General features: G+C 40.7%; 3 protein-coding genes across 3 annotated transcripts; 2 read left to right on the forward strand and 1 right to left on the reverse strand.

Moving 5' to 3' along the window:
• The first annotated feature begins 525 nt into the window (after positions 1 to 525).
• On the forward strand, positions 526 to 1,632 carry LOC102711442 (early nodulin-like protein 1). The gene is made up of 2 exons (XM_006656828.3): positions 526 to 785; positions 922 to 1,632. Exons 1-2 carry the CDS (start codon positions 575 to 577, stop codon positions 1,374 to 1,376), a joined length of 666 nt encoding a protein of 221 aa, XP_006656891.2. The 5' UTR covers positions 526 to 574; the 3' UTR covers positions 1,377 to 1,632.
• A 68-nt stretch (positions 1,633 to 1,700) lies between these two features.
• Positions 1,701 to 3,903, forward strand: LOC102711710 (DNA oxidative demethylase ALKBH2). The gene is made up of 4 exons (XM_015838063.2): positions 1,701 to 2,027; positions 2,792 to 2,908; positions 3,064 to 3,250; positions 3,340 to 3,903. Exons 1-4 carry the CDS (start codon positions 1,746 to 1,748, stop codon positions 3,534 to 3,536), a joined length of 783 nt encoding a protein of 260 aa, XP_015693549.2. The 5' UTR covers positions 1,701 to 1,745; the 3' UTR covers positions 3,537 to 3,903.
• Positions 3,904 to 4,138: 235 nt separating this feature from the next.
• LOC102719495 (sister chromatid cohesion protein PDS5 homolog A) lies at positions 4,139 to 19,996 on the reverse strand. The gene is made up of 33 exons (XM_006655940.3): positions 19,630 to 19,996; positions 16,224 to 16,427; positions 15,934 to 16,115; positions 15,093 to 15,219; positions 14,731 to 14,949; positions 14,340 to 14,556; positions 14,112 to 14,257; positions 13,858 to 14,003; positions 13,344 to 13,493; positions 13,215 to 13,263; positions 12,940 to 13,128; positions 12,237 to 12,419; positions 11,770 to 11,921; positions 11,545 to 11,671; positions 11,319 to 11,471; positions 11,177 to 11,242; positions 10,946 to 11,082; positions 10,733 to 10,850; positions 10,505 to 10,639; positions 10,207 to 10,406; positions 8,493 to 8,643; positions 8,243 to 8,386; positions 8,046 to 8,126; positions 7,404 to 7,958; positions 7,212 to 7,313; positions 6,960 to 7,033; positions 6,830 to 6,881; positions 5,813 to 5,899; positions 5,689 to 5,723; positions 5,165 to 5,230; positions 4,935 to 5,098; positions 4,682 to 4,821; positions 4,139 to 4,595 (listed from the first exon to the last, which is right to left on the reverse strand). Exons 1-33 carry the CDS (start codon positions 19,717 to 19,719, stop codon positions 4,560 to 4,562), a joined length of 4,677 nt encoding a protein of 1,558 aa, XP_006656003.1. The 5' UTR covers positions 19,720 to 19,996; the 3' UTR covers positions 4,139 to 4,559.
• Positions 19,997 to 20,688: the final 692 nt, after the last annotated feature.

Raw genomic sequence — 20,688 nt, forward strand, 5'->3', positions numbered from 1 at the left:
ATTCTATTTGATGGTATAGTTCCCATGTAAGCGCTATGTCAGCACGGCATTGAGGGACAAATTTAACATGCCAATGAGAGGAAACCGTTGGCTATAAACACCATACAGATGACACGTAAGAAAAGCACCATTAATACTGCTCACGGTGGCGAAACGAACCGGTTTTGATAGCTGATGGTGATGGAGATGACATACCTGGTTTTGCTGCTGAGGAATGCAAATCGAACTGACGCTATAGTTGAGGCAGGCAAAACGAACTTTTTCCTAAATAGAATTCCGTGAGAAATTTAAAGCCCACCTCGAAAAGTTATTGGGCCGCGCTTTGCCTCGTTCAACCCCACTCCCTGCACCAAAACCACCACGTAGTACCTCCACTTCACCACCTCGCCGTCTCTGACCAAGTCGTCCCGCCCGCGCCATCGCAGGCATCCGCCGCCGCCACGTCCCCGCTCGCTGCGCCCCCACTACGTATCCACTCCTATATATACCCCCTTCCCCGGAGAGATCACCAGTTAGGTAGCCAAGCACACAGAGCTCATTTGCTGTAGTTGTACTGCTTCACTCTCTCACTGCCATGGCCGGAGTAGCGCTGCTGTTCCCGGCTGCAGCCGTCGCGATGGTCGCCTGCGTCGCCGCCGGTGGCGCCGGCGCGTCGGCGTCGACGCCAGCAGGCCGCGTGTTCATCGTCGGCGGCGGGCCGAGGGGCTGGAGCCAGCCAACCCCCAGCGACGAGACGTACAACCACTGGGCCGCCAAGAACCGCTTCCACGTCGGTGACTTCCTCGGTGAGACTGACATCGACGATCGATCACCACATCTCCATTGCTGCGTAATTGCATTGCATCTACTACGTATGCATGTTTGCATGATGTGCATGGCCGCCATGGACGGGCGTGCTCTCGCGCGCGTCGTCGTTTGCAGATTTCAACTACGTCAAGAACGACTCCGTGCTGCTCGTGTCGCGCGACGACTACAAGCTCTGCAACGCCAGCAGGCCGGAGCAGCGGTTCGACGCCGGCGGCGCCCTGAGGTTCCGCCTCGACCGGAACGGCGACTTCTACTTCATCAGCGGCGCGCCGGGCCACTGCGACGCCGGCCAGAGGATGACCCTCCGCGTCATGTCCCAGCACGACGGCGACAATAAGGCCGGTGGCGACGCCCCGGCTGCCGCGCCGGCCCCCGGCGACGACGAGGACGACAGTGGCGGGTCGTTCTCGTCCCGCACTCCCGGCTCCGGCTGGTCGTCGTCGTCGCCTCCGACGCAGCCTCATGGGAAGAGCAGCGCCGCCGCCGCCGCCGTCTCGCCGTCGCGCGGTGGTGGACACCACGCCGCGAGGGTTGCCGCCGCCGCCGCCGTGCTGCTCGTCTTCGCTTGAGACGATGCCACGTGGCACATCGTGTGCTGCTTAATTAACCTACGTCGTATTAGGCTTAATTAATTAATTAATTAGCTAGGCTGGTGGTGTAATTAGTCGTGTGCTGCTTTAACCTATCCTATCGTATTATCTAGACTCGTGATGTAATTTACTCGCTGTTAGTAATGTTAAACTTGCAATTAGTTACGTTAATTACTTATACGTGTTCTTGCTCAATTTACGTACTTGTGAAATCCGCCTTCCGAATCTGGACATGTTGTACGGTAATTACGTCTTCTTGAGCTGTTTACGTATTTCTTGGAATCCGCCGTCCTGACACATCCCTCGCCGTGCCTTCCCGGTGGCGGGCGCATCACCGCCGACTCAGCAATGGCCTCGCGGCTCCGCCTCGCCGGCGAGAGCCCTTCCGACCCGCATCTCTGCGCCAACCAGAGCGCCGACGGTGGCGACGGGGCGGGGGAGGGGGAGGGAGGAGCCGCGAAGAAGCCGGAGGCGCGGCGGGAGGTGACGGACCTCGGCGGCGGCAGCGAGGTGGTGCACGTGCCGCGGTTCGTGCCGCGGGAGGCGGCGTGGGGGTGGTTCGACTACCTCGACACGCGCATCCCCTGGAAGCGCCCCACCATCCGCGTCTTCGGCCGCTCCGCCGTGCAGGTCGCCGCCGCCGCCCTCACCCAACCTCTCCCATTTTACCCATCGTTTCTCTCGCCGCGTTCGTTCTAATCACTTGGGTTCTAGGCGTAAGCATTTTTTGATTCAGTCGCCTTAATCGGTTGCCACTGCTGCCTGCTGTGCTATTGATTGGATAATAAATTCTAGTGCTATTCTCGTAAAGAAATTCGCTAATGATTGGTGCATTATCGATTAATTATCGCTGTTCTTGAAGGGAGAAAAATACATATCTTGCGATGCTGGCTCGGGTAGATTCCGAGTATGACACTGAATTCTTACGGAGTGTGTTCAGTTTTGTGTTTTGGTTGAAGCACCGTGCAGTAGTAAGGCGATCATGGATACTGCAAGCAATGTTGCTTAGGATTTGGTTTTAGGCGTTGACAAATTTACGTTAGTCATTTCCGCTTCCACAGTAAGATTGTTGGGAAATTGACATAAAGGAATCAGAGTCGGCAGAAATGTCAGGAAATGGTGTCGTGTGTAGAATGGTGGTATAGTTTGTGGGCAGAAATAAATTATATACACCAGTGGCTCAGATATGCAATGTTAGCTGATATTATTGTCTTAGTGCTAACTAAGTTCCTGGTGTCTTTATGTCCCAAATGATGGTAGCTCCTAAGCTCTGCAATACCATTGTCTTTCCAGAAATGATGGGTTCCATTATCTTCCAATGGGAGACACATTGATAATGTTACTCTTGTGAAAGCCTCTAGCTCAAGTATCTCATTCCCTTTACTATTCTGCAGCCTAGAGATACATGCTATGTCGCAGACCAAGGGCTAACAGATTTGAAATATAGTGGCCATCAGCCTCATGCACATTCTTGGGACGAATTCCCTGTGCTCAAGGATATCCTGAAAGCGGTAAGGGTTTTGCCATAGTTATTATTTTCAATGTTATAGATGTTTTGCAGTCATTAGTTTCTTACAAGTATCAACTAGTTTGTGTTGATGTTGGCGGCTCGAGATATCAGTATTCATCCTATCTAGTGATTTGCTGATTCATGTATGTTCATTAGGTTCATGAAGCCCTCCCTGAGAGCAATTTTAACAGCTTGCTCCTAAACAGATACAAGACCGGCTCAGATTACGTTTCATGGCATGCCGATGATGAGCCGCTGTATGGACCTACCCCAGAGATAGCATCGGTCACCTTTGGATGCGAACGAGAATTCTTATTACGAAAGAAGCCTTCGAAATCGCAAGGTACGCGATGCGCACAAATGGAAGTTTTCGACTGTCATTTGTAGATTATGGGTCTAAGATTGGTCCCTGTTAATCTATCTACCATCCAGCTTCACTTGGATCTGGAGAATCTGCGCGGAAGCGGCTCAAGGTCAGTGCTCCTCAGCAGCAGCATTCGTTTCTCCTGAAGCATGGGTCGTTGCTCGTGATGAGAGGCTACACCCAACGGGACTGGCACCACTCGGTCCCGAAGCGAGCTAAGGCAAGCTCACCGAGGATCAATCTGACCTTCCGACGAGTGTTGTAGCATCTCTGTGTTTGTGGTTGTGCAAACTGTTGCTAATGCTCGTGTCGTGCAACCCTGTTGGTGCATCTGACGTTTTACCTTAACTTTTTCCATTATTTACCGGGTGAGTTTAATCATCTCACAACTCGTAAGAGTGGGAAAAAAAAGTTAAATTTCCGGTGAATATGGTGCAGGCATCATGTCACATTTGTATCAGCGTACTCTAGACTGTCTCTGGTATGCGCAAATCTTGGGATTTTTTCGTTATTGGTAGTTGCTTAGCCTTCTGGGTTTCTGACCTGTGCATCTAGCTGTTGTTAACAATGTGACAAATAGCACAGCAATACGTGGCTGAATGTTGTGTTTTGGGAAAATTTTAAAATGTACTGGTTTGAATTTCAATACTTCATACATTTGAACTCAGTTGAATTTGTACAAATTGATACACTAACACTTGTAACATCATTATAGTGCTCAAACTTGAGAGCATACCACTAAGTCTAATATAAGATCAACTAACAAGTTGGAAAAACAGGAATAATCTTCAACAGAAGCAAATGATGTAGTTATGGTACAACATCTTAGGTATCAACTCTCACATGTCACATTCTACATGCAAAATCTGCTGCTTCAGAATAAGGCCCCCCAAAATAGGGATGCCCATTCTTGTTGTACAGTACAACCCAAGAGCCATTGGTTTATTGTGTACAGCATTTCTACATGAGTTTTTAACACAGTCACTATTCCTGCAAAATAATGTTAACAGATATTTTACATGACCTGTGGCCCTCCTCAAGAATACGTTTACAATGAAATTCTGGGGCACAAGGTCATAGCTAAGTTGGAAACAAGTTCTAGCATCTAATAATATTAGAAGCAAATCCTATTCCACTGCTCTTCTATACTAAACCTGTTGCTATTGCAAAGAACATTTTCTACATCACAACTGTCAATTGCAAGGTCAATTAATGAGATATCCACATTCCCAACCACTGCCCGTGATATCTGCATCCTACGAAGAATAATCAACTGAGAAAGCAAAGCCTATGTTGCTTTTGCTGTGCGTTTTTTCCAGACACTCTGCAACATTTAACAGACAGTAAAAGAACTGTCACTATAAGGATGAAGAAAATCTGGTAGGCTCAGAATACAGCCGATTTGCTTACAAGAGTCTCATTGTCAGATTCCTCCTTGCTGTTTAAATTATGGTCATCAGGTTGCTCCTCTTTCAGCTCATCACCTTTGGCAGACACTTTCTCTGGTTTTGCTTTCTTGGTTACTGCTGCTTCTTTCTCATTGCGGCCATCTGAGGTAACAGAACAGTTAGGATCTCAAGTTCTCAACCTACTTGCAAGAAACAGCATGCAGATTGTGTGTGAAGAAACAGTGAACCATAAAATCAACCCTAAATAATCGTACCATATTTTTTATCTTCGTCAGAATCTGAGTGAGCAAGAGAACTTGATGAATCCGAATCAATATTAGCATCACCAGCAGCATCAACTGAACTTTTACCTCCTATCTTTCTACGTTTGTTTTTTGGCAATCCTTTTGGTTTGCCTTTCGTCTTTGGAGGTGAGGGCCTACAAAATAGGGACAAGACCAATTGCACCAAGGTCTTCAGGACTAATCAATTGATATGGGCTTACCTCTTTTTTGACTTATGTTGATCAGGCGGAGTTTGCTTACTGCTGGTAACACTTTTATCCAGAGCTCTGCAAGTTGGGATTACATATCAATCAAACTAGTGGCTATGACAGATTTTAGTATGAAATAATTAGAGGTATTATATATAGAGGAGTTAGCTCAGGTGGCAAGCAGAAAAAAGAAAATTGATGTTGGTAACGTTTGGTCTTGCAAAGTAAAATGGAAAGAGGTATAGTAACATTTAGTCTGACTAAAGGAACAAATTCACAAGCTGTTAAATTGGAAAATAAAAGGAATAAGATGGCATAAGGCATCCGCTGTTCATTTTGGTCACATGATGATTCTAGAATTATCTGATTCTGGGATAAAATGCAAGATGTAGGCAGGAGAGAGTAATCTGTGTAGTTAAATTAATTATTATTCAGTATGCTCATGCCCAGCAATCCTGTATAGGATATTTCCCAGATGTTCCAATGCAGTTGATTATACAGTACTACATTATATTTCAGAGTAAAATCCAGCTTACCGTCCTTGGTTTCTCCCTTGATCCTTCTTTCGGCCCTGCAATAATTTAGTAAATTACAATAAATAAATAAAAATTATGCCCTGGTTTAAAGAGAATTACTATGACAGAGTTTACCATACTCTACCTTTACAGGTGGGTCATCGCTTGCAACAATTTCCCACTTTTCTTTAGCTAGGTTAAGCACTTCAACATCTCCATCATCATATAGCACCTATGTACAGAAGTACTATTTAGTATATCTGGTATAGAGTACATTACAACCTACAACTATATACCAGTCTAAACTACAATTATCAAGCATACATGTTACATGTTTTTGTAAGTGTTACGTGCTAGGGTTCTAGGGGTAGACACCACTGGAGGATAGCTGGCTGCTAGGGATGAGAGGACTATAAGTTGGGGTGAAGAACTTGAGGAAGAGATTTATATATTGACCTTGCTCATTTCCACTAGACCATCCAAATTCCTGAATACCTCAATCTAACAATTCAATCTACTCCCTCCGTTTCATAATAAGTCTTTTTAGTATTGCCTAGATTCATATGGATGCTAATGAATCTAAACATATATATAAATTATATACATTCATCCATGAATGAAGTTAGACAAAGCTAGAAAGACTTACAATATGAAACGGAGGTAGTAACAGATAACCAAGGCTGTGTTCATTTCGCTCTGCACAGTACAGATTATTCATCGTTTTGCACGCGCGTTTCCCGAACTACTAAACGACGTGTTTTTCACAAAAAGTTTTTACATAGAAGTTCATCATCTCAACTTTCTCAAAAAGATTTAAAAATTTGTACAAGTTAATTTCATTATTTATATCATTGAATAGTTAACAAAAGATCAGATCACCTTTCATCTTCCAGTTGCAAAAGAACACAGCCCAACTATTCTAATCAAATCTTATCTCTAAAGAAACCTCCCTCAATGCATGCCTCACACGCACCTCCTGACCATACACCTTTGGTCGAACTTTCGACCATGGCCTTTGGCCAATGACAGTTTTAGCTGCACACCAATCATTCTACTATCTTCATAGAATTGATAAAACAAAAAGATGCAAAGCAATCCATTGCTTTCCATACTTGTGTAAGATAAAATGGATCAAACAGATGCACCATTTGAGGGAACATACCGTATGTCTTCTCTTTGATGAGTCATAAGATTCCACGACACCTTCATAAAATCTGGTAGAGAAATCAATTAGAATCTAGGCCATCTTCAGAAGTTAGATAGCACATTAAGTATACAAATGGAGAATTTACTTCTTATCTAGCGGCCACCAAACTTTTATCCTCTTTCCAATAAAGTCTGCACTGCCTGTGTCCTGTGTTGTGCACTGCAGGCATTAATTAGTTCTTAGTAAAGATGTTTGAAGGAAATTTCCACTTGATTTGTACAAAGCGAATACCACTAGCACACATACTTTATTCCAGTCACCTTAATTGAAATGTTGCATGAAACTTCTTAAAAAAATCAGCACTTCTTACAGAACAAAAGAAAACAATAGAGATTACCTTTGCTAGACCAGAAACCAATTTTGGCTTTTGTTTTTTGAGTGACCCATTTAAACTTCCCAATTCAACCATCCGCTTACTACTGCCTGCCTCATCAGACTTCTGCAAGAGTTCAACAGAAATCATCAGAACCTAATTTTCAGCAGTAGATCCCAATATATACAAACCTTACAGATGGAAAGAATTGTTTACCTTTGGACTACTAGTCAAGACTTCAGCGTGGGACTTCTTAGCACCCTTTTTCCCCTTGGATACAGGGGTTTTAACACTAGCAGGTGATGTTACCAATTCAGTGTCAACCATGTCATCTCTGCTTTTGCCCCCATCGAGCTTATTTTCTGATGAGTTGATAGTTTCATCTGGATTGACAGACTGCAGTAGAAGCTCATCACTCTTTTTGTTGCCTTTGGCTGAATGTGGTCTACTCTTAGAAACAGATCTTTTGCGTTTTGGTGACGAAAAATCTACAGGCTTCTCATTACTCTCTTTCATATCCATCCGCCTTTTCTTTGGTTTGCTCTTTTCTGATTCCCCCAAATTTTCTTGATTATCCAAGTTTATTTCTCTAACCAGTCCCAAGACATCATCATCTTTTCCCATGTTTACTGAAACAGAAGTTGTCTTCTGCTTTTTCCCTGCCTTTTTTGCTCCTTGAGATTTTAAAATTTTGACAATTTTACCTAGAGGAACTTCATTACCAAATTCATCAGTCTCATCTATAAGCATCTTATCCTCAGGCGATTCAACCTGGACAGCAAGAAAGGTCTAAAGTCAAAGACCAGTAGACAATTGATGCTGAGTCACAGTATGGATGGATAAATAAGCATTATGTACCTCAGCAGACTTTGCTGTCATAAGAGCCTCAAAATGGGCCAATACATTCTCACAACCTGGCCACACCTGCCCATCACTCTCCTACAAAATATAATATAATTATTAAAATAAGAAGCCTAGAAGAGAAGTCAAGAAATTAAAACAAACTATAAAGCAATTCTTAAATGCATGGGTTATTTCATGCATATACAACATACCACAGAATTTTCATTCTGGTCCTTCTGAACTGGCGCATAAAGTTGAGCGGGCAGTGGAACCGTTTGAGCTTCTGATATATTTATCTGCTCTTGAAATAATTTCTTTCCAATAAGAGTACCAAGATCACAAATAGCATGAAGTGTCTGCAAACAACATATTTCAAATCTAAGTCATCCACACAAGCAAGATGTATTATGGTAGACCAGCACAAATATAAAACAATAACTCATTAACTCAACATTTCCACACCTTGGTCTTGTTAACGTCAACCGCGTCTTGAGAACATTTGATACTTCTAAATATAGATATTATTGTTGTTAAGCTCTCTTTTTTCATGCCTGGTACACTATGCTGCAAACCCTCTTCTCCCAGGAGGATTGAAAGAAGCATATGCAATCGCCTGGAAAGAGCATTATGATAAGCATACATATGCAAGTACAGCAACAATTTCAGCTAGAAAAATAAATGAAAGAATTGCATTTGGTTTTTTTTAATCAAAATTCAACATAGTACATGTTACAGAACAAACTGGAGTCTGCAACACAGTACATGTTACAGAACAAAATTAACAACCATAAGTGCAATTTTTTAATTAAACTAATTGACATTTTTTACTGGCATACAGTTGGGCTCTAATTGACTTTTCTCATGACAAATCCTTCGCAAATCTCGTTTGCATCTATAGGGTTAGCTATCAAAATTTTCAAGTGCAAAGTTAGAATTGAAAGTGGAATTAGTTCACAGCAGCATTACACTTTGTGTACAAAGAGTATTGAAGCTGTGCATTTTAGCAGTGAGGAAGTGGTATTATGAAGAAAAATGCAATACCATTAACAATGATATAGCTTAGAGAACAATATCGTCAGGTCTCTTTCATCAGGTTGCAGAAAATTGACCAATGCATCAGTCAAATAACACCATTAGAGTTGCTTATACACTCTTCCCGTAGTGATTGCATTAATTATAAGGGACAATTTTGTTCTTGCCCTTGTTTTGATATCTAATATTGATTTTACACCTCTTTTTTAGGGTTTTCATTTTTACCCCTATTTTTTCAAACTCAATCAAAAGTCTACCCCTCTTTCGGATGGAGGGTACTAACGGTGTTAAATCAGCCGTTAAATTACCATTTTACCCTTAGTAGGAAATTTTATTTTTATCATTACATTTTTAATAGTGCTTATGATGATGTATATATACTGATGTAATTTAGAACCGAGGGCAAAACCACAAATGACAAAAATACAATGATAAAAATGAAATTTCTGACTAAGGATAAAATGGTAATTTAATAGCTGACTTAACACTGTTAGGACCCTCCATCCAAAAGAGGGGCAAACTTTTGATTGAATTTAAAAAAAACAGGGGTAAAAATGAAAACCCTAAAAAAGAGGGGTAAAATCAATATTAGAGATCGAAACAAGGGCAAGATCGAAATTGCCCCTAATTATAAAGCATGATTCAATGATGGACAGAAATTACTTCTCTAAAAAGTAAAAGAGTCAAATTAGACAGATGAGAACAGTGGCAATGTGTGAACAGGCCATTATGTTTGGAGCTTAATGTATTCTTTTCCTCCAAACATGATGCTGTTGTTTTTTATAGATTCACACGAAGAGGGCACAACGCCAAAACGTGGGGCATCACAACCTCTGATATCCCATCTATTGGTTTTGCTTTGCCTATTGTTAGTGGAGTAACATGGTACTGGGAAGAGTATCATAAGTTGTTGGGTAGCAGGGTGTTGTTAGTGACAAGGCTTGTATTTTGACATGATTTTGCTTGGGTGAGATGCATGTGGATCTTTCTCTTAGTTTATTCTCTTGGACAGGTATGGTGTGTATAATTCTATTTTCCTCTCTAAGATGAATGAGCAGAGCGCCAGCCATCTGTTCCAAAAAAAGGACCAGCAAACTAATGATGAAAAGCATCAGAAAATACTATAAGAGCCATTAGTACATACCAGTAAATTGGACCAAATGCTTCAATATCCTCATACTCTTCAATGTTAGGGCACGATGGATCATGAGAGAGGACATGGACCACATAGGAAATCATATATTCTGGATAAGCAGTGAGCACATTTGTTTCTGCTTGGACAGAAAGCTGGCGCATCTTAACTTGCTGACATATCTGTGCCACCTCAATTAGGTTGTGCTTAAACTAAGGAAAAGAAACAAAAAGAATCAAATAAATATATTAGAATCAGTACAGTAGTGGAAATCAATTAATATTTTTTGTTTAGATTTTAGAATATGAACCTCTTCGTACTGTGGGGCACGATAATCATCCATGGCTAACAAGAAAGCACAAGCATACTTTGCATCCAAGGCCCTTTCCTTAATATATTGATGAACTTTACTAAGAAACAATTTCCTCACCTGAGGAACATCATCCTGGTAATAAAAGAAACCATAAATCTCCAAAGACAAGTTTATCATGTGAAAGGAACAATGAGAGTATTAAGTTGTAGTATCCAAAACGCATACCTGTGAAATCCTCAGAGTCAAATAGAACACATCAACAGGCACTTTGTGGTCCCATTGTCTTGATAACCGGAGAACAGCTTTTGCTGCTGCCAGCCTCAAATGGGCCTTATCAATAGTGCTGCAATTAATGGAGTAGTGAGGAGTAACAAAAATAAAATAAAAGAAGAATGTCTACATCAAAATAAAAAAGGTGCAGTCTAAATAGTTTGGTACCTTGAAATCATATTTGCGGAAATATCACCATATGTAAGGATATTCTTAAGGATGCCCATTAATTTTTCTATTCCTGGATGTGCTTGAGCATCTTTGCAAGGTAGACAGCTCTTCACCAAAGTTTTAATGCCATGAATCTAGGAAGAATAATACCATAAGACAACATGAAGAGGTCAACTAACTTCGATGGGTGGATTGAAGTGAGAACTATAAAACCATAATTTCACTAACCTTCAATGAACAACTTTGTGTACTATCACTCCATTCAGATTTATGAGCAGAAACATCACCTGGATCCTGGTGATACACTTGGAATTGCAATAAAAATGAATAAAATGGAGAAGGAAAGGAGAAAATTAAGAGCGTAACTTACATCATTGCAGTCAAGTATTTTTTTAGTTATAAAATTTATTATCTCTTCTCCCCTTGTTTCAAAAATTGGCATCGCTATCTGGGCTATACACCCCAAGGATTGTAAGATGGATGGCAAATGCACTTTCTTTTCCTCCAACAAATCCACAAGCCTCTGCAAGGTTACGAATGCAATGTCAGAAATCTCATATGGTACAGGAAAGAAACAGCTAACAACAAATTTGTACCTTGTAAAGAACAGACAGTGACATCAGTCCATCATCTTTTGTTATGGCAGCCAGAGCATGAACAGAGTATTTTGCCTGCTTCCGTGTTCCTTCTAAGCATAGCCGCTCTAGTAGAAGAGTAATGGAACTGAAATAGAAGGCACAGCATTTTAGTTCTATATTCTTATATACTTGCTATAAGAAAAGAATGATGTCTCAAAATGGATACTTTCACAAAAGTTGCACCTTGAAGAAGCTAGTTGTTCACGAATGTTGCCACCAGCCTTCGACAGAACATGAGCAATACCCTCTTTAAGTAGTTCATTATCCTCCTTCAGGAGCTCAATGATATCTTCTTCAAGACCAGACAAAAGTGAAGGGAAGAAACTAGATACTGCCTGCAAAGAGTAAAATAACAGATAATGTGAACCATCTTGATGAAGCATAATGGAGCAAATGAACACAAAATGGGTTAAGAAACAATATCTGAAAAAGAGGGACATCTTGCAACGTTTGGGATGTACAAGAGGTACACTCAATCAGGAGAAAAATATCATGTGGTTATAAACACAAGTAATCTAACAATGGTCTTTCAACAGCAATGCTCCTTCCTAGCTAGCCTAAAATGACCTCATGCAGGCAACTCCTGAACTAGTCGCATGCTCCGTCGTGGCAGGAAACAAAAATAACGAAAATGTTTCAGCAAATCATACCGTTAGAAGATCCATGCATGATGACATAAGTTTTGTATTCCCAGTAGATTTTTGGTCAGAAGCTTCAGAAAGGATCTCTTTGACATATTCCTTGTTCACAAGTAAATATGAGCATCTCATCGATAATGTGCTCGCAAAATCATGCAATGCATGCTTTTCACCAAGTTTTGTTAGCAAATCATCCTGCAGATTACAAATAATGTTCAAATACTGCAGCATACAAGTAATCAAATTGTGTAACTGAAAAGCAATAGAAAAAATTCAAGCATACGCATTTGTTCATATGAAGAGTTCATACTGGTCAATAACAATGCAGAAAATACAACAAAATAGTTATTATTGAGGTAACTATATCAAACTATATGCAGCATTGGATTAGATAGGCCCCGTTCAAATCCAATTTTGGATTTTCCATTTTTATGAGCACTCTTCTCAAGCTCCTGAACTGTATGTTTCCTGCAAAAAGTTTCTACGTTCACTTTGTAGAGTTAATTCAGTCGTTTATACCCTTAATTAACTATCATAAAAACCAGATAATGCTTCAACCCTTTGATCTCAGCTATCTTAAACATCACCGTAAATGAACAATGAAGAGAAAAGGTGTGTTACAAACAAGCATCTTTTCTTAATATATACTGGGCTTTTTTCTATTTTATATTGCAACTCAAATAAGATAATTATCTGTAAATCATATAGTAGATACCCGAAGAGACCAAGCATTGTTGAATGTTGTTGAAGAATCAAGCAAGCTTGTGAATATATTCCATATGTTGGCATCTTTTATCTGATGAAGCATGGTCAAGTACTCCTCAGACTTTGTAGGATCACTGAACAAACGGGACATGCTCCGGAAACATCCCAGGACTTTTTTTTTCATATCAGGTGTATCTTCCTACTTGCAAAAGGAATCAATAAGACAGTGATAGAAGATAGAACAGATAGTAATGTGGTGCATTTCACTATTCAAGATTCACCAACCTGGCTTATCTGCCGAAGGGACATGTACTTCAGCATTTCTTGTTGTAGTCTGAATTGAAGGAGAGGCAACATATCAAAGAGGGAGACAGGCCAATTATCAAACTAAATGATCTGTAGAAAGTGTCAGACCTTTGTTTTTGCAGAAAAATTTGCTCAAGGGCTTTCATCTCAACTTTATCAAAATGTGTGACAGCTGTTACCCAATGTTTCACTCTTTCCTTTGTTGGAAACTCTGGTGGGAACAATGAAGCACACAAGATTGATTCAATCAACTCTGGTCTGCATCAAATAAATCAAACAAATCAGTGGACACCACCTAACTACAATATCTTGCCTCAGATTAAAAAATTGGTGATGTTATGGATTGTTTGTCTGATGTTTACCAGACAGAACAATGTGAAATGCTAGTAAGAAAATATCATGGAAAGGGTACTATTGGAAGCACCAAACAATAGAAATGGTACTAGAGCATAACTTTGGTAAGCAAACAGCAAGATATCTTGCACATACATTGAGGATTGAGAAAGCATGGCATCTCAGTAGCTAGATCATCTGATCATAGATATTCAGTGGTTTACAAGCTTTGTGTTGCATAATTATAAAGCATAATACAAATCACCTCAAGGATATTTAGTGTCCTTACCGAAAATCTTTGTCATAGAGGCATCTTAATATTTTTCCAGGAACCCACTCAAAATCATCAGAATTTATTGAGCTATCAGAACCACTCAGGCAATAGAACTTGTAGATATCAGCCAATCTCTCCATGGTATAGCACTTCACAGAAACCTGAAATTTTTTAACAATTATTCAACATGCATTTAAGTGAAATCATGCAGATCATATTCCATCAAACATAAAAATTGAGAGATGCAGCAGAGGGCAAACAGAACTAACTGATTTATCACGGACACGCTCTGCTACGTGTTTAATAGTTTCAACTGGGACTGCACCAAGTGAATGGCAAGCTACATCACAAATAGCAGCTACCACTTGCTTTCTGACATTTTCCTCATAATCCAACAATCTGTCACAAAGTGCCTCTGCCAAGAAGACAACCATCAGTACAAGCACAATTGATGGTCCATTCAGATTATATGAGCTATTCAGAAAATAGCTACTTACTGATAATCTCTGGAGCTTCGGGACGGGAATGGTTTGACATCAGACATTTTTTCAAATGCTCAATTACAGAAACACGGATTTCTACTGCTCGATCAGTTAATCTCTTCAGAAACTCATCGAAAAGTGATTTAAATGATTCCAAGATAGGGATTCCAGGTAAAGAAAAAAGTTCGCCAAGTACTTCGACTGCTTTAGACCGAGTTTCAACTTGATCTGCCTAGAAAATACCAAATATAGACTCTAATTAACAAGGACAAACAAAAATTTAGTCACTTAAATTAAGATGTATGGATTTTTTTTCTGGAAGATGGAAGATATTTTTTCTGCCCCAAGCAAGAATTACTTATTGCAAAGTATTGCTTTCAGTATGTAAGTAAAGGTTAGAACATACCAGTAGTTCCCCAGTTATATAAGGTACCACCACTTTAAGAACCTTTGGAGCACACTGGTACAAATCAAATATGACTTCATGATGGTCAATGTTATGATTGACAGAATTACCATCCCCGTCCAAGGATGATGTCAGAAACTTCCGTAAGTATGGTTCAAGTTTTCCTGCAGAGTGCTCTATAACATGGCGAGCAAGCTTACGTGGAGGCATAGAAACACCCTAGTGATGAAAAATTGCATTTCAAAACTTATAGATGGAAATAAATATAGGAAAACGACAAGATATTATACAGAAACTTACAAAAAATCATCTAACAAGTACAGAATAGGTCCAAGAAATCTTTAGAAACACAAGGCACTCACAGTTTTTTTCCGGCCTAAAGCTGATAAAAGTACACGTAGAAGGCTTTCCTCTATATCCTCACTTTCATCTATGATTAGGGCCATTATTGATTGCATTGAATTTACAATATTTGGCTCATGAGTGTCACTGCATCAATTCAAAACACAATGAGTAAAATAAATATAAGCTATCAACTATATCCATTAGAACTAGAAGCAATATTGCATGTGTATGTCACTTGGTAACATTGATAGTCATGTAGTCAATAATCTTGGCTGTGTGCTTCTAGTTTAGGACAATAGAATGCACTGTTCAAAGTGAGGGTGCTGTAGCATATATAGGCTCTCTAAACTGCAAATGAGTTAAAGGAAGCCCATGTTTTAAGCATATAGATATCACCCCATATGGCTATATATCAAAACCGCAATAAAGGATGTTGACCTAAATAAGTATATAAATGTGAGCACCCATTCATTAACTCTACTAATTAACTTCTATTTGGAAACTGAAGTGACAGTATCATGACTTCTAAAAAAGTACCTTCATATATATTAAAGAGGTATGTCACTCAAATGGCATTAAATATGGTACTCTGGATAATTTAAATTTTCAAACAGGTCTTTCATGTAGTGCACGTATTGAAAATAAATAACCGCACTTAGTCCTCAAACAGAAATTAAAACAACACCTCATGAACTCCAACAATTTTTTTAACAATAATAAACCGAGCATGGTAATAATTCATGCACAACCATGAACAAAATGTCGAAACTAGTCCAAGTGTAATGGTAGTATATAACATGAAGCGTAATGTGGCTCATGTCCAACAACACTACATCCATGTGGATACAGAAACATTACCTGATAATTTCTAGAAAAGATTGGAACATGTCTGCAATTAGATCATTGCATTCAAGGTCTAACATCACAACACATGCTCGATATCGTGCAACTGTTTCCAGAATAGCAACTCTCCTGGCAAACGATTGACCACTAACATCGTTGAGTCCGCTAAATGTACCCACAATCAGATGAAACATGTCCTGCAAATGAAATTAACAATAATCCTCAAATGTTGAATAAATATAGTAAACCAAGTTAAATATAATTAGTATATTGTTTTCAGGAAGCATTCTTAATGATAGTGTTACCCTTAAGACATCATCACTGTAGGGAGCTTCAGGTGCAGTTATTCTTGTAATTTCACAGAAGCATGTTGCCAAGAGTACTTTGACATCTTCGTTGTGGTGTTTCAAGAATTCATCTCTGGCAACAGCCTTTAGACATGGTTGTATAGTTTCCATTACTGAGGAATCTGGTGACTGCTCTACTCCATGTAGGCATTCTGCAGCTTGCTGCAGTATGATCAGCATTAATAGTATATCCAGAGCTTACTTAAGCAAGGCTGAAGCATTCAAGCATAGAGTTACTATCACTACAGATTCAAGCCAGTCAAGCTGGTCTACTAATTGACTATACTAATTCTTTTGTTTGACAAATAATTCAAAGCCATGTACACAACAAAAGTGATCCCTTTTAAATGGGAAGTGAACCATAAATGAGTTGGAGTAGTTAGTACGTAATCAAAATAGTTGGTATTGTAATATTACCATTACTCCCAGTGACCCGTGTTAGGAACAGTACTACATAGCAGATAAACATTTGCAAGAATCAACTTTTGTCAGTTATTCAAAAAATAAATTTTAAATTTAGACATGATCGCATGTCAAATGCCTAAACACACAAATAAACATTGGTTGACTAGATCTCACATGCAAACTACTTGTTTCTGGAGTACAATAGTTGCACTCAAATGACACCAGGTAAATCCTAAGCAAGTTCAGAAGATAAGGTTTCCTCCCTCCCAACTATTTCAAATCAGTTGCTAGCTGAAAGGTTCCATACCTGAGGCAAAGAACACAAGGAAATGACTTGATTAACTCTAAACAATAACACAACCGCATCAACACAAGAGTGATCCAGATGGACCTGCATTGCAGATTCCATACCTAAAAAAAGGTGCACCTATCAAATCACCCAAGTGCATTTCCACAAGTAGAACTACTGCCTAAAACTTTCATTTTACAGCAAAATTAGCTGATCGTCCTTCAATAAAGATAGTGGTTTTCTGCAAATACAAACTCCGTAGTGCAATCTAAATCACAATATCCAATCAAGGACATGCACTGTTTTCTAGCAAGAAATTCAGGCATTTGGGGCTTCTTTCAGAGAATTCACTAAGTAAATACTAAATAGCACCAAATATGTCAGTGTTAGAATTCATAAATAAAAGAGAGTTAAATAATTCACACACTATGAATATTTATGTAACACCCTGTCTCCAAAATCCGCATTAGTCCGCTCTGCACGTTGAGTAAACTCACATTCGCATAGTATCCCGCTTACACTTTCGTCATCGCTTCGTGTAAAAAAAATACCATGGTTGGAGCACCAAGACTTATAAACAGGCCCTCACTCACCTAAACTTCCAAGATGGTACTAAACCACCACTACACTTCCACTTCTAGGCCACATGGACCAAACACACACTACTAACAAGCTTCAAACGGGTTAGGGTGTTATAATTTATCCACCTATGTATGCCCCCAAATACACCTTAAATAATAACATAGAGTTAATGACACTAGCGCATACAATGGTTGAAAATTTAAGCTAGGGTACAATGTTGTACAACTGCCAGTTTTCAAGCTGATTACTTATAAGCAAAAGACCAAAAATAGAAGTAATCTAAGAGTATATAGTTGGGAAAGCATTCAAGGTTACTCCAAAACAAACAAGTATCAGGATCCAAAGAGTGCAGCAGTTTCAGATTTTGGGTTCTAAAAAGTAGGATTGAGTGAGAAGCTACCAAATAACTTTATTCTAAAAACATCATCAAGAGAGTACTGTGTGACCATAAAAATCAATACACTGCTAGCCAACAACACCACCATATAAACATTATCTTATTGGAGCACCTCCAAGTAACATGGGATACATTCATGCCCTAGGTCCAGAAATGCCTTTTGTATTAACTACTGAATAAAAATTCAGTAACCATTGATCAATACTCCATATTTCTTTAGATTCTCTAAGTTCTCAGGAAAACTGAAGCAAACATCAACCCACTACAATGGTTAAGCTTTAATCTAGTAAGACCCTCAAACCTAGCGCAGAGCAAGTACACAGAAAAACAAGCTCAAAGAACACATGGGTCCCAAATTACACCACATGACTCAGCACCAATCATATTCTATATTCTTAGTCCCTAAGCTTAAAGAAGCAAAGATACGTCTAGGAAGAAATCAACAATTACAACAGCAATACAGCTTCTCAACTAAATCTCGTCAAAACGTAACTATTAAGTCTGAATTACCCAACCACAGATTTTGATAATCTCAACATCTACCGTACATCATCGACACTAAATTCATTCTGAACAAATCTAGCAACAAAATCCCTAATTTGAATTAAAAACACATGTCTTGTAATACCATGTACGTTAAATAGAACAAGCAAGCTTCATAATATTTCCACTCAGATGAGTTCGTGTCTAATTTGAGTAAGGCAAAAGGTAAAATTTTAGAACAAGACAGACTATTCAACTTTTAGAACAAGACAGACTATTCAACTTTTAGAACAAGACAGACAAATTATCTAGACAGAACTGTGGTATCAACATAGAGCATACAAAGCACCCATGCAACACGTCCTAGATCTAGAAGTTTCCACATGAATGCCAAAATCACCTTACCAAAACTCAGCTAATTGACCAAAAATCAGAGTTTCACTTGTCAACGACAAATTAAAGAAAATTACACCCTGCCATTGAACTAACCAAAAGTCAGCTCACTGACCAAAAACCAAATTTTCACTTCTCAAGGACAATTAAAGATGTCAATTTACCACTGACCTAACCCACCAACTGAATCCCTTTCGCTAGTAAAACATCAACAACACAACACAAACGGAACTACTGTCTTTCACCACTAAAACCCCATAAACCCTAAACCCGGAACAACAAAACTGAACCTAGCGAATTCCAAATTGGAATACAGTAATTCAACGCCCAGAACCTCATATAATGACTATCTCCACTAGAAACTGCCTTCCAAGTAGCCCTAGCACAAATGGGACAATTTCTAGCAAAACGCACCACCCACACTGTCAGTATCAGCACAAACATAACTTTCCGCAGGTAATTCAAGCACAACCAGAATCCCGCAAATCTCAGCAAAAACTGAATTTTTTCCACCTAATTGGCCGACCCTCAAAACAAAAGCCCGCATCTTTGGCACCCTCCAGAGTCCAAACCGCTAAAATTCAAGCTAAAGCAAGCAAATTTGGGCACCAAACCAGCTAATTCGCAGGCAAGACCCAACCAGCACCACCCCCAATCCCCCTCCCCCCACCGCCCTAAACCCTAAACCTGCCCGAATTCGCCCACAGATCCACCCAAACCCCAACCTCACCCCACCATTCCCCTCCACGAACGAAGCGCTGAAGGCAAGCAGCCACGCCCACACGCAACGGACAGTCCCTCCCCCTCTCACCCACCTCGAGCAGCTTGGCGAGCGCGTCGGCCGGGTCCGGCGGCGCCGCCTCCAGCTTCTCCCCGAGCTCCTTCAGCTGCTCCGCGGCGCCCATCAGATCGGGCCGCCCAATTCACGCCCCTCCCGTCGTCGCGAGGCCCCCAAACCCTCCCTCACTCCCCCCCGCGAGCTGAAACTTTGTTTCTAATCTGGGGGAGGAAGGGAGGAAGAACGGACGAGAGAGAGGAGAGAGAGAGAGAGCTTTCGTTTTGGCTCTCGCTGTTTCGAAATTGGTGCGCGAGAGAGAGGAGAGGGAGAGAGGGGCGAGGCGGAGAGCTCGTGAGCGGAGCAAACGCCGAGCTGAGTTCGGGATCGGGTTTTTTTTTGTGTTTTTTGGTTGGTTGGGTTGGGTCGCGTCGCGCTGCGCCTTGCGCCTCCGCCTCCGCCTCCTATCGTTTGGAAGTCATCTATCATGCCTCGGGCAGGGCGCCGCGTGTTCCGCGGCTTGTTCTTCGGGGGTGTGGCCGCTGACGCGCGGGTCCCGTAGTAGGGTTGGGCCCGCGTGTCGGTGGGGGTGTGGAGAGGCTGTGGCGGGTGGGTTTAGGAGTTTTAGGACAGCGTTGTTTTTTTCTTGGTGGTGGGGGCAGGAGGCGTGCGAGGGCCGGATCCGGGCTCTCGGTTTGTGCATTTTAGGGGAAGTGGAGTAATCTTCGTTGGTTTGATGATCTGCGGTGTGGGGAGGCCTTCCCTGCGCTCCGCGGAGCCGGGTTGGGGGTCGTCTTCGGTTTTTGTTTTTTTTTTTTTTCTGATTCGCCTGCGCGTTACCGGCGTGGTAACTAACCTAGGGTTTATTTTTGACACCCATCCATAAGCACCGCAGAGCCTCGGTAGAGAGTGCTCCGTGCGTTCACGGTGGGGGCGAGTAGCTTCTACTAGGAGCTCCTCTAAGATTCTCCGACTCTCACAGACAATTTAATTTTTATCTAGATCTTGAGAATGTGTAACAGTAGAATTTAGAAATTGAACGAAAACCTAGTTTTTATATTTTCGAGAAGTTAACTTATTACCAAGTGTTTCTCAAAAT

This window comes from Oryza brachyantha, chromosome 6 (genome assembly GCF_000231095.2).
Source record: "Oryza brachyantha chromosome 6, ObraRS2, whole genome shotgun sequence".
Classification (NCBI taxonomy): Eukaryota; Viridiplantae; Streptophyta; class Magnoliopsida; order Poales; family Poaceae; genus Oryza; species Oryza brachyantha.

Bases quoted from the DNA above. Each gene is read 5' to 3' on its own strand.
- LOC102711442 (XM_006656828.3), top strand. From the start codon at position 575: ATGGCCGGAGTAGCGCTGCTGTTCCCGGCTGCAGCCGTCGCGATGGTC. The intron at 786-921 runs GTGAGACTGACA...CGTCGTTTGCAG, and splicing joins CCACGTCGGTGACTTCCTCG to ATTTCAACTACGTCAAGAAC.
- LOC102711710 (XM_015838063.2), top strand. From the start codon at position 1,746: ATGGCCTCGCGGCTCCGCCTCGCCGGCGAGAGCCCTTCCGACCCGCAT. The intron at 2,909-3,063 runs GTAAGGGTTTTG...TATGTTCATTAG, and splicing joins TCAAGGATATCCTGAAAGCG to GTTCATGAAGCCCTCCCTGA. The intron at 3,251-3,339 runs GTACGCGATGCG...TCTACCATCCAG, and splicing joins GAAGCCTTCGAAATCGCAAG to CTTCACTTGGATCTGGAGAA.
- LOC102719495 (XM_006655940.3), bottom strand. From the start codon at position 19,719: ATGGGCGCCGCGGAGCAGCTGAAGGAGCTCGGGGAGAAGCTGGAGGCG. The intron at 14,258-14,339 runs GTAAGTAGCTAT...TCTTCTTGGCAG, and splicing joins CGAAGCTCCAGAGATTATCA to AGGCACTTTGTGACAGATTG. The intron at 11,472-11,544 runs GTACAAATTTGT...GTAACCTTGCAG, and splicing joins CACTGTCTGTTCTTTACAAG to AGGCTTGTGGATTTGTTGGA.